This window comes from Octopus sinensis, linkage group LG6, assembly GCF_006345805.1.
Source record: "Octopus sinensis linkage group LG6, ASM634580v1, whole genome shotgun sequence".
Lineage (NCBI taxonomy): Eukaryota > Metazoa > Mollusca > Cephalopoda > Octopoda > Octopodidae > Octopus > Octopus sinensis.
Genome location: NC_043002.1, coordinates 117,857,857 through 117,873,377, shown reverse-complemented (window position 1 = coordinate 117,873,377; position 15,521 = coordinate 117,857,857). Strand labels below are relative to the sequence as shown.

General features: G+C 34.2%; 1 protein-coding gene across 2 annotated transcripts in view; it reads left to right on the top strand.

Moving 5' to 3' along the window:
- Window positions 1-15,521, top strand: part of LOC115212792 (chromatin-remodeling ATPase INO80-like) — an 87,315-nt gene that overhangs the window by 50,497 nt on the left and 21,297 nt on the right. For both annotated transcript variants that reach the window (XM_029781490.2, XM_029781491.2), the window contains exons 23-27: window positions 2,587-2,691; window positions 5,549-5,642; window positions 8,380-8,707; window positions 9,391-9,513; window positions 12,707-12,929. In XM_029781490.2, coding sequence (XP_029637350.1) covers window positions 2,587-2,691; window positions 5,549-5,642; window positions 8,380-8,707; window positions 9,391-9,513; window positions 12,707-12,929 — 873 coding nt within the window. The remainder of the gene's footprint in view (window positions 1-2,586; window positions 2,692-5,548; window positions 5,643-8,379; window positions 8,708-9,390; window positions 9,514-12,706; window positions 12,930-15,521) is intronic.

Below are 15,521 nucleotides of genomic sequence, written 5' to 3'. Positions count from 1 at the left end.
TGATGATATTCTGTAGAAGTATGAAATATCAAGTTTTATTATAACTGGAATACAGAAGTCTGTTGAGAAATAACTTACACATAATTCAACTAGCTATCACAAACATGTATGTATGTTGTTATGATCATAGTTGCCATGGTGATACAAAAAATTTATTTAATCTTCATGGCATAGCTGTTGATACAGAGCTCACTTTGTTACTACGTAGCCTCAAGTTCTACCTCAACACATGGCACCATGGGCAAATATCTCCTAGTGTAGCCTTAGACTGACCATTAACTTATGAGTTATTAGACTGACCATTAACTTATGAGTTATTAGACTGACCATTAACTTATGAGTTATTAACTTATGGTTGATAGAAACTCTTCAAATGTGTGTGTATGTGTAGATGTACTTGCATTAATGTTTACTTTCCTTGTCCTCACATCAATGCAGTTAAATTGTCTTCATCTTCCATTAGGGTGTGCAGGTCTTCAAAATATAACATTTATTATGGCCTGTGTTCAGCATGATAGCAATGGCCTGCAAAGCTCATTCTGCATTATGCAATAAAATAAAGATGGGTAGAATCTATCCATTAATCTTGTGCTCATGCTATGAGATGTTTTGAACTTTCAAGAGAAGCTTGTTATACATACAAAGTGATCTTGAAGCTCCTTCAAAGTCTGGATTTAGCTCCTTAAAGAAGGAAGCTATCTACTTGTGCTGTGAAGAAGACTTAGTCTTATTGACTTAGAAATGCTTGATTGCCAAATGTTTTGAAGTGTGTTACAGGCACTCTAGACTTACCATTTCCATGCAATAAGTTTTTCTTATTGTTGGTAGCTTAGAAACCAAGGTATTTGAATCACTGACTTCCCTAGTTGTGTGCCGTGATTGAAACAAATTGGCAGGTGGCTTTCATCCTTATTGATGGTCATTTTCTCGGTCTTCTTTGCTTTGAGAATCAGACTGATTCTTTACTGCAGCATCCTCAAGGAGTGTTAAAGTCTTGCACATCGTATTATTGATGAGCTATGAGGTAGATCATCAGCATAGTCATAGTCAGAGAGATACAAGCTCTCTGCTGATGTCTTGATAGTTTCTCCTGGATGGTGAGGTCTTTGTCTTGGATGGACTGTAGTTGTCCACTATGGTCACAAAAAGAAAAATTGCTATGGTAGGTCTCTGAAGGATTCTTGATGTGTTGGAAATGCTTTAGTTTGACTGTCTATGCTCTGCAAAAAGCTTGGTGGGTTTTTATACATGGTGTTGATGGTTTTGGCAATCTTATTTGACATATCAACAAAATATGTAGCATGATTCTTCTATTAACACGATAACAGTGTGTCACCAATTTATATCATGATTATTCTCCCGAGTAGAATTTGGAATCCACTTAGGTTAGTTGCCAATTTATAATGGCATGTGTATTGAGAAGAATGACAAGTGGCAGTTTATAACAGTGGAAAATTACCTGTAACAATTAGATAATTTAATCAGTTTATAACGTGTTCAACTTGAAAATATAAATATTTCTTTAGTAGGAATCTGTGGTGATAAATCCATTAACTTAATTATAAGTATTTTATCACCATACATAACTTCTAGCTCAGACTATGCTGTGGTGAGTTATATACACCAGGACACTGAACATACATGAATGTTGAATATAAATAAGCTCGCTCTTTTTCACCCCTATAATAACAGTTTCAATGATTACAGAAATAAATTTCATCAACAAGTTGAAGAAATGAAGATAAAGAAATCGTTTACTAAATTAATTTATTTACATACATTTAATATTTACAGTACATTTTATAAGTTAAAAGAAGACTGTCATAGAGAGTTACAACATAAAAATTGTATGGTTAATATTTACATGTATTATCTAATTCTTTCGTAACTAAGCTACAAAGAGTTTTAAACAACAATTCAAAATAGCCTTGTTGAATTAGACAAAAGACTTGGCATCGTAATAACCAAATCCCAGGAAAGTGAGTGTCATAGAATCAAGTGACAACCAACAAACACTGATTTATTTCCCAAAAATCAGGGTTTTTATAACTGCTGATATCTGAATTCTAAGAACCATATTTTGTGAAAGATACATTAAGTACACTAAGATCTCTTTGACGAAAGTTAAAATTCAAATATGGGCAATAATTCTAACCAATGGGAAACTGATAATTATACCCATTCGGCCAACATGACCATGATGTCATATCACTGCCGATAAAGGTTTATTAAGGCTTGCTACAACACTATCAAATACACAATTGATGCCTTTTGCTTAGTCACTGGAATAAAATGAGTGAGTAAAACAATACATTAATATATATTCATTCAACTCATGTTAGTAATGGACATAAAACAAATGAATGAACTTTAAGTGAGACTACTAAACATTTTACATTCAGTATTGCTAAATATTTTTAGGTCAAATTGTTTTGTACACAATCTAACAACTATCATTGTTTATTTGCTGGTTTTTTTTTCTTTCTTTGCAAGAGTATTTTAAATATATATCCTTTTTTCAATCTAGTTCTTAGCATGTTTTTGTAAGATTCTTTACTAACTGAATAAATTAATTACTTATTTCAGGAATTCTTCACAGATCATTAGCAGCAAAAATGAAGATTTTACACAACAAATTGTACATACATTGTTCCCATTACATTCACAAATCTCTCCACAGTTCTTCCTCAGGTAAGAGCAATTTTTAGAATTATTAAACATTTTTAGATTATTATATCCCATTGGAAGATATAGTAAATGTCTAGTGAGAGCTGCTGTTAATTGAAATAATCAAAGTGTTGTATTTAAAAAGTGAATGAAGGTTATATCTTGTACAGAACACAGAAAGTGGTGGGGTTAGCTCAGTTGTTGATGGAGAAAAGTAAGAAAATACAATATTTCTGATGCTAAAATAGGTGGAGTTACAAATTAGCACAAGATCCATTTGATTATATTGTATTCTGTAGAGAGGGGTTGGGGCCAGAAGACTTGCTCATTGCACTTTATAAAAGGTTTTGCTGATATCGAGTACAATAGTCTTCATTTTGTCGTTTTTCTAAAACTGAAGGAATTTAGTACTGAGTTTGACATTTCAAAATTCATGGCAATTGTTTTTGAGGAGGAGTAGAGGAATGTTTTTGGTTGCTATTTATGCTTTCACCTATTTTATAGCTGTTGGAATGAAGGGGGTAGTTAAGCTGGAGCTTGCAAGTTCAAAAGAGTTGATTGGAGGCAAAAGGTATATGAAAACTCATACTTCATGTTTTTGAGTGGATACATATGGAGAAAGAAGCTAGATTTAACCATTTTGATGCCAACCCACCTGAGATTGAACTGGTTTTATGATACAAGCTTTGACAAAAGGGTTACATTGTTTAACCCTTTCGCTACTATATTTCTGACCAAAATATGTGTTTCAATTAATTTCTAACGTAATCGTAAATTTAGTCTGGTTTCATTAAACAACTAGAACTTTTTTATTTATCAATATATTAATGTGATTTTTGGAAGATAATTTAATGAAATGTTCTCAACCAATTCTATACTATAATTTTTGTCATAGGTAAATACAGGTAAATTCAACAAAATATAAAATTATTAAAATTTTTGTTCAAACATCGCTATAGAAAATGGGTTATTAGCTAATATTCAATTGGGTATACAACAAAATTTTACTATAGAATTTGTTATTCTGGGTAACTTTCTGATACCCATAATAATATTTATGGCAAAATAGGCCTTAATTTCATTTGAGGTTGTGGGAAACCACAAACTATTCTTTCTTTCGCTTTGTTTACATTTAGCGTAGCGGTTCGTTTCCGCCATAATTTTCTGATACCCATAATATTTATGGGTAACTTTCTGATACCCATAATAATATTTATGGCAAAATAGGCCTTAATTTCATTTAAGGTTGTGGGAAATAACAAACTATCCTTTCTTTTGCTTTGTTTACATTTAGCGTAACGGTTTGTTTCCGCCGTAATGATTTCAAATAGGCTCATTCGAAAAAGTAACAAGAAATAGTATACTCTCCTGGGAAAGACTGTGGCTTGGTCCAGTTTCTTCAGAAAAATCACTGAAAGAAACAGTTTTTAAATTTTCACTCCATTCAAGTGCCAATTCATTTTCTTTATCGCTGTTGGAGCTCTTGGATTCACTGCTTTCATTTTTGGAAAATGAAACATCGGATTCATTATCAAATACCACTTGCTTTTTTTTTTTCCGTCATAGAGTTAGATTTATCAAGGTCTTCAGTAGAAAAGCCTTCAAATTCTGACTCGCTGCTTGATATAATGAAATTCGTATCCATTTTTGGTCAGAATTACAAATTTTGAAAACACAATAGGAACAAATTTCGGAAAAAAATCTCCCAAAATTCACGGAATTAAGATTACACTTCAATCGTTGTACAAAACTGTAGATGAACTGTTTACGAAGTATAATCACGTGTTTTCACGAATGTACTAAAGAAGATTTGCTCTGATATTCTCATTTAATTATGAATAGGTAAATACGGGCAGCTTGGTCACATGAACCAAAATTTTTTCGGGCGGTTTGGTAACGAAAGGGTTAAAGGTAACAGTTGGGATAGCATTGCAGCTTCTTGGTAAGAGAGTGTATAATCTTTTTAGTTTCTCAGCTGTGGATATGAAATGGTAGAGAAAAAGCAACAGAAAAGGAGTGAATGGAGAGAAATGTATTTCTGTTGGATATTACCAAATATTGATATCCATCTAAGAAGAGAAATGGAAGATCATCCAAAATTGGCAGAGAGATAATAATGGAAATCGATGGGTTTATAAAAGAGAGATTGAGTGGTTAAATCAAATAGTGCTGTCCAGAAAGTTAACAGAAATGTTAGAGAAGGTAAATGAGAATTCTAGGGCAAGTGAAAGTGAAGAAGATGAATTTTTTCATCACTTTGATTGTGTGTCAGGCAAGTGCTGCTGATATAGTTGTTAATATTGTGACGAGAGCTTTGGGGTGTGAAGGCGCATGACTCAGTGGTTAGAGTGTCAGGTTCATGGTCATGAAGTTATGAGTTTGATTCCCAGGCCAGGCTGTGTATTGTGTTCTTGAGCAAGACACTTTGTTTCACATCAGTCCAGTTCAGTCAGCTGCAGAAATGAGTTACGACATTACTGATGTGAAACTGTATTGGCTTTTGCCTTTCTTTTCGATAATATTGGTGGAGAGGGGGGCTGGTATGCATGGGCGACTGCTGCTCTTTCAAAAACAACCTTGCCAGGACTTGTGCCTCAGAGGGTAACTTTCTAGGTGCAACCCCATGGTCACTCATGACCAGAGGGGGACTTTTAGAGATTTGGGGTGAGTCTAGTGCAGCAGATAAAGATTTGGGCCTCAGCATAACCAACAGATGGTATAAATGGGGCACATCCAAGTGAATTGAAATCTTTTTACATTGTGACTAGATACTTTGTACTCATGCTCAGTATTTTTGTTTTTTCATGCCTCTACTTTGATTGTCAATGTGTATCTTATTTTACTGTAAACCTGATTTATTCTTATATTTTTGTTTAATCAGGATCATCTGTAAATAGTCTCTTTTCATTCATCCGTTTCACCGATATGAGTCCTCAGCAACTTGAAAATCAAATGTGTGGTAGCCTTTTAGCCCGGTGAGAATTAATGTCTCTTTCTCAGTTCCTTATTCACTTGTTTATGATGTCTCACAGGTGGCACTTTTGACTTGTACATTGAACTAATAAAACACACTTGACCATTAAATAACTGTCCCCTGCTTAACCTTTTTGATACCATCTCTGCTTCTGATACAAACTTCCCATTTTAAAGTGAAATAAAAATTAAAACCTGCCATCAAACTTTTGTTAGCTTATGTTCCAAACACCACCTTAATAATGGCCAAGTTATTTTACTAAATTCTGCATTATTTTCAAAATTAATTGAAATAAAGGCAATGTATTTCAATAGAAATATGATAACAAAAGAGTTAAAAGGTAAAGTTTAGTTATTTCAAGTGAAGTGTGCTACACCAGTTGAATGTCAAGTTTTAATATAGACACAGTTGAGTATTTGTAACATGTTTAATAGAAAATTGACTGCACAACTAGTGTTTCTTTCTCTTTTAAACTAAACATGTTAGAATCATTCTTTGCTGTAATTTTTTAATAAGATTAATTCAATTTATAAATTAAAACAAAATTTTATGCTACATAACTACACCATGTAATTAATGTAAATTTTAATATTTTTCAAGCAAAATTCCTGAATGTTAAAACTAAGTATTTTCATTAAGTTTGGCTTGTCTTCATTTTAGAGAATCTCTGAATGTTAAAACTCAACTCGAAAGCTTTCCTTTATATCTTTACCAAAAGCAAATAAAGGACAATTATTTGTAGAATATATATATATATATATATTATATTAAATTAGAGATAAAACCGCTATTAGGCAAATCAAACAGTGAAAATCATAAGCCAATACATAGAAATAAAATTAATTAATTATATATGTATACACATATATAGTTATACCTCAAATTTTGATAAGTATCTTAGAGATTTTGGTTATGATCACTAGTTTTAGCTTATAATTATAAGAGTAATTGGGAAAGAATTTATAGTACGTTGAGGGGTTACTATAAAAAATGTTTTTTATATTTTTATTAATCATATAAGATTTTTAGAGTATATATAATAATTAGTGGTTTTTAATTATTTAATTTATTCTGTATTAAGTATTATTTATCATAGTTATTTTATTAATAAATCTTTTAGTATAGAGTGATTCTATTCTTTATTTGTGACTTCATTCTATTTACATTTATTGATAAACCATAATTGTTCCCATTCACAATCTTCATTGATAAAGCGTATTTGTAGTTCCTCACGCTTAATGAATTCTTCAACAATTTATTCTTTTTTTGCTAATAACGTAATTCCACGAGTATTCTTATAAACGCTGTAAAGTCGTTTTCTAATTCGAAATTTTAGTTCATCACAAAACCTCGCTAAGCTAAGTATATATTTATATTTAAGATCTTTAAATTTTAATATTTTATAAGTCTTATGGTGTAATATTATTGTTTTTTATGTAAATATCGTTGTTTATGTAATGATCTAATTATTGTAATTTTCTATATAATTATTAGATATTAACTTTAAGTTTATTCGTAAGAATTTACTTAGCGATAGATATGTTGTTTGATAGCAAGTATACGAGTTGTTTAAAGTTAGGTTTAATGTATATACATGTATTAATAGCATTAATTGTAGTTTTAAATTTCTTATAATTATTATTTTAACTTATATATTGTCTTTTTAAATTGATATTTGCTAGTTTTATTATTCCCATTGATAAATATATTTATAGTATTTATTTGATACTATATAACTACGAATTGATTATTTCTTTAAGTATTTTAAATATAATATTTTTGATAGTTATTATTTAGCCAACGAGATATAAAGATAGTTAATTTGCTATAGCGTTCGTTTAAGGTTGTTTGTTTGTATTTTTGAAATTAGCTATTTCATCTTTAAATATGAAAAATTAATTTATTAGGTCTTTATTATATGTGCATATATATTTATTTATAGAGATTATTTTAGATCTTAATTATAATATTTATATACATTTATATATTATTTAAATTTTATATTTTTAATAATATGAATAGTCATTTTTTTTGTAAAATATTTATGTAATTAGATATTGACTATTACTGATATTAGATTATTGGTGGGTTTCTTACCTTAAAAATTAATACTTAAAAATTAAAATTAATATTTAACGTTATAATCGATGTTTTGACATAATCATAATCGTTAAGTTTCTAGTTTGATAATAGAGTTTTTTATAAGAAAAATTATTATATTATTTAAAAATATTGTTTAAATATTTCTGATTATTTATTAAAATATTACAATTAACCTGAAGATTGACTGTAACCATAATTTGAATTATTAATTGAATTTAAATTATTGTTATTCGAATTGGTTACGGGCATGAAACGATCATAGTGTATTTACTCTTTATCTTACATTAAACTTTTAATACTTTTTGATAGTTATATAATAAAAAAAAATTTTTTTAATATAATAAAAAATTTTTTTTTAAATAATTAAAAAAATAAATAAAATTTTTTAAATAATTAAAAAAATTTTTTTAAATAAAAATAAATAAATAAAAATAATAATAAAATACATATAATACATATATATATTTATACTATAAAATTAGATTTAATCCTAAATCTAATTTTTCCCTGTAAGTTTGGATTTACTCCCTAATATTATTATTATTATTATTATTATTATTATATATATATATATATATATATATACATTTAATTTTTCATTATCTCTAATTATTTTCTCTTTAATATTTATCCAGGTGGTTGGCTGTGTTTCTGTGTCTGAAATCTGCTTACAGGATTTATGCAGAACAGTACTCTCATTCATTTACTAAAACTCCTAAATCAAAAAATTCAGACCTTTTCTTGTTGGCTCCACTTAGAACTGTTTTTTATCCTAATTTGAGTGCCAGTGAAAACCTTCAAAAATTTGTATTTAGCAGCTACCTCAGTCAGGTGTATAGTCATACGACACATGTCATTCACTACATGCCAGAAACAGTGGGTCATAGATTAATACGATACAAAGCTCAAAGACTAAGTATTCAAAAGAAGTCTCCTAAAAGCCCAACAGTCTCACCAATTAAAGTAAGTATATCATATGTCTATTGTGTGTGTTGAAGCAATGCTTTTTGTAACATAATTCATACTAATGTAAATGTTCAACCATATCTGATGTCATCCTAACTGGCATAGCAAAAAACAAAACCTGTCAACAATACATTTAGCAATTCAGAGACTGTTTGTAGTATGTGCAGTGTAGATTTACTCTGTTTCTCCGGCTTGAAGAGTCCTGAAAACATCTTAGAACATAGTATACAATAAAAAGTTGTGAAGTGATAAATTAATCATTGTGCATCACTGTGAGGTGTATAGTACTAAAAGGATCATCAACTCATTAAATAGTTGTTTCATCATCATCATCATCATCAGCTGAAAACACCACCACACAGCATACTTTTGTCCTGTTGATTGCAAATGTAAACAGACACACGCACTCACGTGATGATTTACTATCAGTTTCCGCCTACCAAATCTACTCACAAGGCTTTGGTTGACCCAGAGCTACAGTAGAAGACACTTACCCAATGTATCATGCAATGGGACTGAACACATAACCACATGGTTGAGAAGCCAACAAACACACAGCTATGCCTGTGTCTATACTGATGTGTGTGTGTGTGTGTGTTAAGTAATATACTATATGTATATGTATGCATTTAAGTTGTACAATGTTTTCTGAATCTCTTAAATGTAATTAATTCTTCCAGAAACCAGCCTTAAATGTTGATGTCAATGACTTACCTGTTCATCCACACCGAATGAGACGGCCATATGTTTTCCACTGCCAACCAACTTGTATGCCTACTTTCTTGACAAAATTAATACCAAAAGTAAATAATTATATTTATAATTGTACCTTCATCTTCATGTGCTAATGCAAATTATTTAAATATTTAAATGTGATAATATATCATTAAACATGTCAGCAGTTCAAGTACTTGAACCACACTATTAACCATCTAACATTTAAACTGGCCATATCAGACCCAAATACCTTGTTTTATGCTCAAACTGGCCAGATCTGACCTCTCACACTTGCACTACAATGTCATTCTAAAAATAAAGAATCACATGTCAAAATCTCAAAGCTGTGTGATAATGCTTGAAAAATTCAATCTAAAGTGAATAAATAAGCATTAGATTTGACAGAGAAGTAATCTGAATAACACAGGGTCAGTTCTATAATAAATGTGTTGTTAAAATCACTAGTTTGAAACTTCAGATCAATCTGCTACTACTAGGCTATATAGGTTTGCCTTGGATTTCATTAGTGATTTCTGTTAGTTAGTGATATAGTTTGCTGTACCATAAATTCAATGACAGTCTGGATGTAGTTAAAGGACTCATTGATTCTGATGGCAACAAATAGAAAGAGCAGGGTATATAAATGGTGTATGAAAAGTACATAGTAGTGAGACATGAGTATTGAATGAGGAGGAAGTTTTGTGAATGATGTTCTGTCAGATGCATAACATTTCAGCTGCATGGAAAGTGGAGCAGCAGGAAGCGTGGGAAAACTGCTGGTGAAAGATGTGGTGCAAATGGAAGGTGATTGATCTGTTTAAAAATGCCATATTCTGACCGTGGAAGGTACTTATTGCAGGAAACGAAGGAAGATATTACAAGAACAGAAAGTTGTTGTGTAAATATGTTTTCAGCTCAGGCTAGCATAGAAAAATTGTTATTAAAATTTGATGAGAAAGAGAAGGGTTATTGACTTTAGATATGTTTTTTATTCACTTTCAGAGTTGTTTTTACTTGATTGATTTCAATCCTTGAACTGCAGCCATACTGGAGTTCTACTTTCAAGGGTTGTTAATTAGTCATAGCAATCCTAGCTTTTGTTTCTGTCTGTTAGTTATTTTTATCATTCTGTTACCTTCCTCCTTGTGATACTTGTGAAGGCCTGTTGAGGCAAGTGAAAATCAAAGGCCTGTTGAGGCAAGTGAAAATCAAAATCAAAATCAAATCAAAACTAATCAAAATAGATGAACATCAATGGAATTTGTATCTTTGTGGTACCAGTGCCGGTGGCACACAAGAGAAAACCATTCGAAAGTGGCCGTAGCCAGTACCGCATCGACTGGCCTCCGTTCTGTGGGCACATGACAAACACCATCCGATCGTGGCCGTTCGCCAGCCTCATCTAGCACCTGTGTCGGTGGCACATAAAAACACCATCCGAAGACCCGGCAAGACTAGTCAGGCCATAACCCATGGCCCCTACCTGGGACGTAGTCAGTCCACCTGTGCATACCTTCCTTCTTGTGACACTTGTGAAGACCTGTTGAGGCAAGTGAAAATCAAATCAAAACAAATCAAAATAGATGAACATCAATGGAATCTGTATCTTGTGGTACCAGTGTGGTACCAGTGCCGGTGGCACACATGAGAACCATCCGAACGTGGCCGTAGCCAGTTCCGCATCGACCGGCCTCCGTGCTGTGGGCACGTAACAAACACCATCCGATCATGGCCGTTCGCCAGCCTCATCTGGCACCTGTGTCGGTGGCACATAAAAACACCTTCCGAAGACCCGGCAAGACTAGTCAGTCCACCTGTGCATACCTTCCTTCCTCCTTCTTGTGACACTTGTGAAGACCGGTTGAGGCAAGTGAAAATCAAATCAAAATAGACAAAATAGATGAACATCAATGGAATTTGTATCTTGTGGTACCAGTGCCTGTGGCACACAAGAAATCCATCAGTGCCGTAGTCAGTGCGGTGGGCACATGACAAACACCATCCGATCGTGGCCGTTCGCCAGCCTCATCTAGCACCTGTGTCGGTGGCACATAAAAACACCATCCGAAGACCCGGCAAGACTAGTCAGGCCATAACCCATGGCCCCTACCTGGGACGTAGTCAGTCCACCTGTGCATACCTTCCTTCTTGTGACACTTGTGAAGACCTGCTGAGGCAAGTGAAAATCAAATCAAAACAAATCAAAATAGATGAACATCAATGGAATTTGTATCTTTGTGGTACCAGTGCCGGTGACACGTGGCACATAAGAAAACCATCCGAACGTGGCCGTAGCCAGTACCGCATCGACTGGCCTCCGTGCTGTGGGCACGTAACAAGCACCATCCGATCGTGGCCGTTTGCCAGCCTCATCTGGCACCTGTGTCGGTGGCACATAAAAACACCATCCGAGCGTGGCCGTCTGCCAGCCTCGTCTGGCACCTGTGTCGGTGGCACATAAAAACACCATCCGAGCGTGGCCGTCTGCCAGCCTCGTCTGGCACCTGTGTCGGTGGCACATAAAAAACACCATCCGAGCGTGGCCGTCTGCCAGCCTCGTCTGGCACCTGTGTCGGTGGCACATAAAAAACACCATCCGAGCGTGGCCGTTTGTCAGCCTCGTCTGGCACCTGTGTCGGTGGCACATAAAATCACCCACTACACTCTCGGAGTGGTTGGCGTTAGGAAGGGCATCCAGCTGTAGAAACACTGCCAGATCTGACTGGACTGGTGCAGCTTTCGGGCTCCCCAGACCCCAGTTGAACCGTCCAACCCATGCTAGCATGGAAAGCGGACGTTAAATGATGATGATGATGATGATGATTTTACTGTGTTACCATTTGGACTCATCACTGGCTTAGGTTTAACTCGTGGTGTTTTATGAATCACATAGATAGAAACACCAACACATACACACAGAGGCTTCTGAACAATTTCCACCTGCTACATTCCACTCACTTGGTATTGATAAACCCTGGTCACAGTAGAAGACTTTTTTTTCCCAATGCACCTCATAGTGGCACACACTTGAACCCAGACCTATGTGGTTGCAGTTAAACTGTGTTCACTGCACTGCCATTTCTGTACCTAATAACTAATAAGAAAAATTATTCAAATAAGATTATGAAGAATCTGCCATAACACTACTTAAAAGTATTTTCAGTTCCATATTTGGGATATAAGAAAGAAAAAGGATGAAGGTTTCTATTTTACATCTATTTATTTAAATCATACTTTAAATTATTATGGTTTTTCAAATATTTACATTATATTTTTCAGATGCAAGTTCTCCCTGCAGGTTGGTACTCTGTTGATCGCAGTGCTGCCTGGGATAGACAAAGAGAACTTGATTGTGATACACTTTCATTTAAACTATGTCTCAAATTTGGAATTGAAGACACTCCTTACAGAACAAGATCAAAAGCTTATTTCGTACCCCCTGAAAGGGCAGGTCTGTTTGCATCTTATCCTCAACATGGTTGGTCTGGCATACTGGTTCCAGGTTAGTTCTTCATATATGATGTGTTGACAATTAAAAATTATTGAATTGTTTTACATTACTATTATTATTATTAAAGTGACAAACTGGCAGAATCGTTTTTGTGCCAAGCAAAATGCATTTCACCTGTCTTTAGGTTCTGAGTTCAAATTCTGTCAAGGCTGACTTTGCTTTTCGTTCTTTCAAGATTGATTAAATAAAAATTGAGGACTGGGGCCTGTCTAATCAGCTTAGCCCCTCACCTAACTTACTAGCCTTGTGCCAAAATTTGAAACCATTATTATTACTACGATGATAACAATGCAGCAGCAATCTGGCAAAACCATGAGCGTACCTAACAAAATGTTTCGTGACATTTCTTCCGGTTTTACGTTCACAGTTCAAATTCCACTACGGTCAACTTTACCTTTCATAGTTTCAGGATTGACAAAATAAGTCCCAGCACTGGGATTGATGTAAACGACTAACCCCTTTCCTACCCCTGCCTAAAAAAAATTTTAGGGCTTTGTGCTTATTGCAGAAAGAACTAGAAAAGCACTCGGAGAGCGCAGACCTCTGCCAAGCAGCTCATTTCCACCCATATACATGCATGCTGAAAATCGCCCAATTTCTGAAATCAATGCCGGCAAAAACATAACCTCCTCCCATACTCATCTCGACCATCATCATCATCAACACTGTCTCTGCTTTCACCACAATCAGTTTCTTTACACAGTGGAAAATCCATTATCTGATACTCATGGGACCAAGATTGTTGCAGATTTTGGAGTTCTTTATTTAAAAAAAAAAAAAAATTGCATCTACAAAACGGAACAGTTTGAGGATAGAAACCAGGTCTAAGCACAATAGCTTATAGACATACTTTGAATGTAGATCTATATAAATCTTTAATAATTTTTTTTATACTTAAGACCATCAGAAATGTTAAGATATCAGCCTCTACCCATGTTGTCAGGCTTTGATTAAAAGGTTAAGCATAGATTAGATTATGAAGTTGACTCAGTCCATGTCTAATTTAATAGCACCACCTGGAAGAGATATGCTGTCAGCTCTGGGGAACCATAGCCCATTCAAGCAGAGGGTTACAGCATAGAGACATATCTGGGTGAGAGGGTGGTTTATCTGGTATTTGTTGGGGGTAATCATCTAGGGATCGTTTGAATGCCGTGAAGTCACTCTCCTCCTTGATGCCTTTGTGTTTCAGGCACGATGTTGAAGAGAGCAGGGCCAACTGAGGTGAAATAGTTCTGTCATAGTGTTGTGATACAACACAAACATTTCTGTAGTGGACGGATGGCACGGGGGCCAAGCCTTGGACGAATTTTAAAGATGGGCAATATTGATGGAATATTTTCCACATCATGCAGATGATATAGAGCTCCCAGCGGTGGTGGAGGGAACAAAGGCTGAGCTTTTTGAGTTGATCCCAATAAGCCAAGGCTTGTCATGTCATCCTCCGCAGACATCCGCGATGCAGCTCATTTTAAGATAGATACGCGAGTAAAATTACTAATAGAGAAACAAAAATAAACTTTGGAAACAGCAACACCACCATAGGTTACGTGGGAACGAAGAACGTGTTTTCAATGGAGATGATCAAAGAACATAACATACTGAAGTATAACAATGTAAAGTAAATATAACAAATGAAAAATCCTTAAAGAATCCATAAAATTTCCTGGATCACTACCAAAATTTCACCATCTGTTCCTTGGATCATTACCAACTTTTCATACAAGTTTCATCAAATACCATTCACAACTTTTTGAGTTATTTTGCACACAGACAGACAGACAAACAAACCAACACCAATGAAAATATAACCTCCTTCCTCGGCAGAGGTAATTGCTATTGTTACCAATTTAGGCACAAGATAAGCACTTTTAAGGAGAAGGATTAAGATGATACCATTGGCCCTAATACTTGACTGGTAATCTACTTTGTTGACCTCAGCAGAAATTGTTGTAAGTTCAATTCCCAACAAGATCAACTCTGTTGTTCATCCCTCTGGAGTCAATGGTATCAAATACTTCCCTTTCCCTCAAAGTCGCTGACCTTGTTTGTAAAACTCAGATGCCATTATTATTATGAAAGGTAGGAAGCTGACAGGGTCATTAGAACATTGGAAAAACTTCCTTGCTGTTTTTGGTCAGGCTCAGAGTTCAAATCTGATTGGGTCAACTTTTCCTTTATTTCTTTTGGCAGAGATAAAATAAGGTAGCAGTCAAGTGTTGATGGTATTGACTTGCCCTCTTCCTTGAAAATTACCAACCTTTTGTCTAAATTAGAGACTATCATTATTATTATTATTATTATTATTACTGGTGGCGGTGGTAGCAGCACTGTTACTTGGGCTTGTGTTATGAACATGCAGAGTGACGAAACTAATATACATACAGCTGTTGTATGACCAAGCATTGCTCACTTGTGGGCTTATGTTGAACAACAGTTGTCATATATAAGACAGTTGTAGATATCAACTGAGTCCACTATAAAGATTGTCCCACTGTCTACTTTTGGCTGGGAAGAGTAGGTAGATTTCCTTTTGTTTTGTTGGTATGGAAAAAGACATTGTTTGGAGAACAAAATTGAAAA